The following is a 1,158-nucleotide window of genomic DNA, read 5'->3' on the forward strand; positions in this document are numbered from 1 at the left end:
CCCCCCCCCTCCTCCCAGCCCCGCCGGCCGGGGCTCCAGCACGCCCAGCGCCGCCTCCATGGCCGAGAGCCGGCGTTGCAGGGCCAGCACGCCGCCCAGCTCGCCGCCACCGCTGCCGCCGCCCTGCCGCGTGGCCTCCACCGCTTGCCGCTTCTCCCGCAGCTGCGCCTGCACCTCGGCGCACTCCAGCAGGTAGCTCTGCAGCCGCAGCGCCGCGTCCAGCTGCGCCTTCTTCTCCTCCACCAGCTCCACCACCCCGTTCCACCTGCGCCCGGGCACACGGCGTGAGCGGCCTGGCCCGCCACGGGTACCCCAGGAGAGCCTGGTGTCACGGGGGCACCGGGATGCTAGGGGTGTGGTTGTGGGGGGAACCGGTATCACGGGAAAACCCAGGGCCCTAGGACAACCTGGAGTCATGGGAGACCCCAGGGGGGCTTGCAACCTTCCCAGCTGCCCCGTCCAGCTGCAGCGTTGCCACTCCCAACGCCTGGGAGGGGACCGGTCCTCTCAGACCGGCCACGCGGAGCAGCTGCCGAGCATCCCGGGCACGGGACGCAATGTCCTGGCCCTGAGGCAAGCTCACAGCACCTGGAGGGGAGAGCTCAGGGGATGCCCCCCTGGCTACACTACCTGCTGTTGAGATGGTCCTGGCAGGACATGACCTCGGTGGAGCTGGGGTGGCCCCCGTCCACCAGCTGCTGCACGATTTGGTTCACATCCAGGATCCGCCCCATCACGCTGCTCATCTCCTGGTCCAGGCTCTCGAACCTGCGCAGGACACACGGGAGCTGGCAGCAGGCACAGCCCAGCTGGGGGCGGGGGGGCTGGCACGGCCCCGGCACGGGAGGGGGCACAGGGCAGCAGGGACGCTGCCATGACAGAGGACCGAACTGTGCTAAGCTATGGGACCCAAGCATCCGGGCTCCAGCCCCTCACGCTCCCACGCGAGGCCCGGGCCGGGCAGGGGTCCCCGGCGCCCCCAGACGCGGACGCAGCGGGTCCCGGGGGGCCCACCTGTGCTGCACGACCTCGAGGTCCTCCAGCTGGCGGGGGAGGCCGAGGCGCTGGAGCCACTGCTCCTTCTCGTCGATCCAGACCTCGCAGGCGTGGACCTCGCCGAACACGCGGTAGACGGCCAGCGCGTCCAGCCGCCACTGC

The 1,158-nt window shown here is 71.8% G+C and overlaps 1 protein-coding gene across 1 annotated transcript in view; it reads right to left on the reverse strand.

Annotated features, from left to right (window-relative positions):
* The window catches only part of SPTBN4 (spectrin beta, non-erythrocytic 4), a 26,518-nt gene that overhangs the window by 20,531 nt on the left and 4,829 nt on the right, over positions 1–1,158 (reverse strand). Inside the window, exons 12-14 of the mRNA XM_025213054.1 lie at positions 1,015–1,154; positions 631–768; positions 25–265 (exon numbers count right to left, since the gene is read on the reverse strand). Of these exons, the coding sequence (XP_025068839.1) occupies positions 25–265; positions 631–768; positions 1,015–1,154 (519 nt within the window). The remainder of the gene's footprint in view (positions 1–24; positions 266–630; positions 769–1,014; positions 1,155–1,158) is intronic.

The sequence above is a fragment of the Alligator sinensis genome, unplaced genomic scaffold (genome assembly GCF_000455745.1).
Source record: "Alligator sinensis unplaced genomic scaffold, ASM45574v1 scaffold1667_1, whole genome shotgun sequence".
In the NCBI taxonomy this organism is placed as follows: Eukaryota; Metazoa; Chordata; order Crocodylia; family Alligatoridae; genus Alligator; species Alligator sinensis.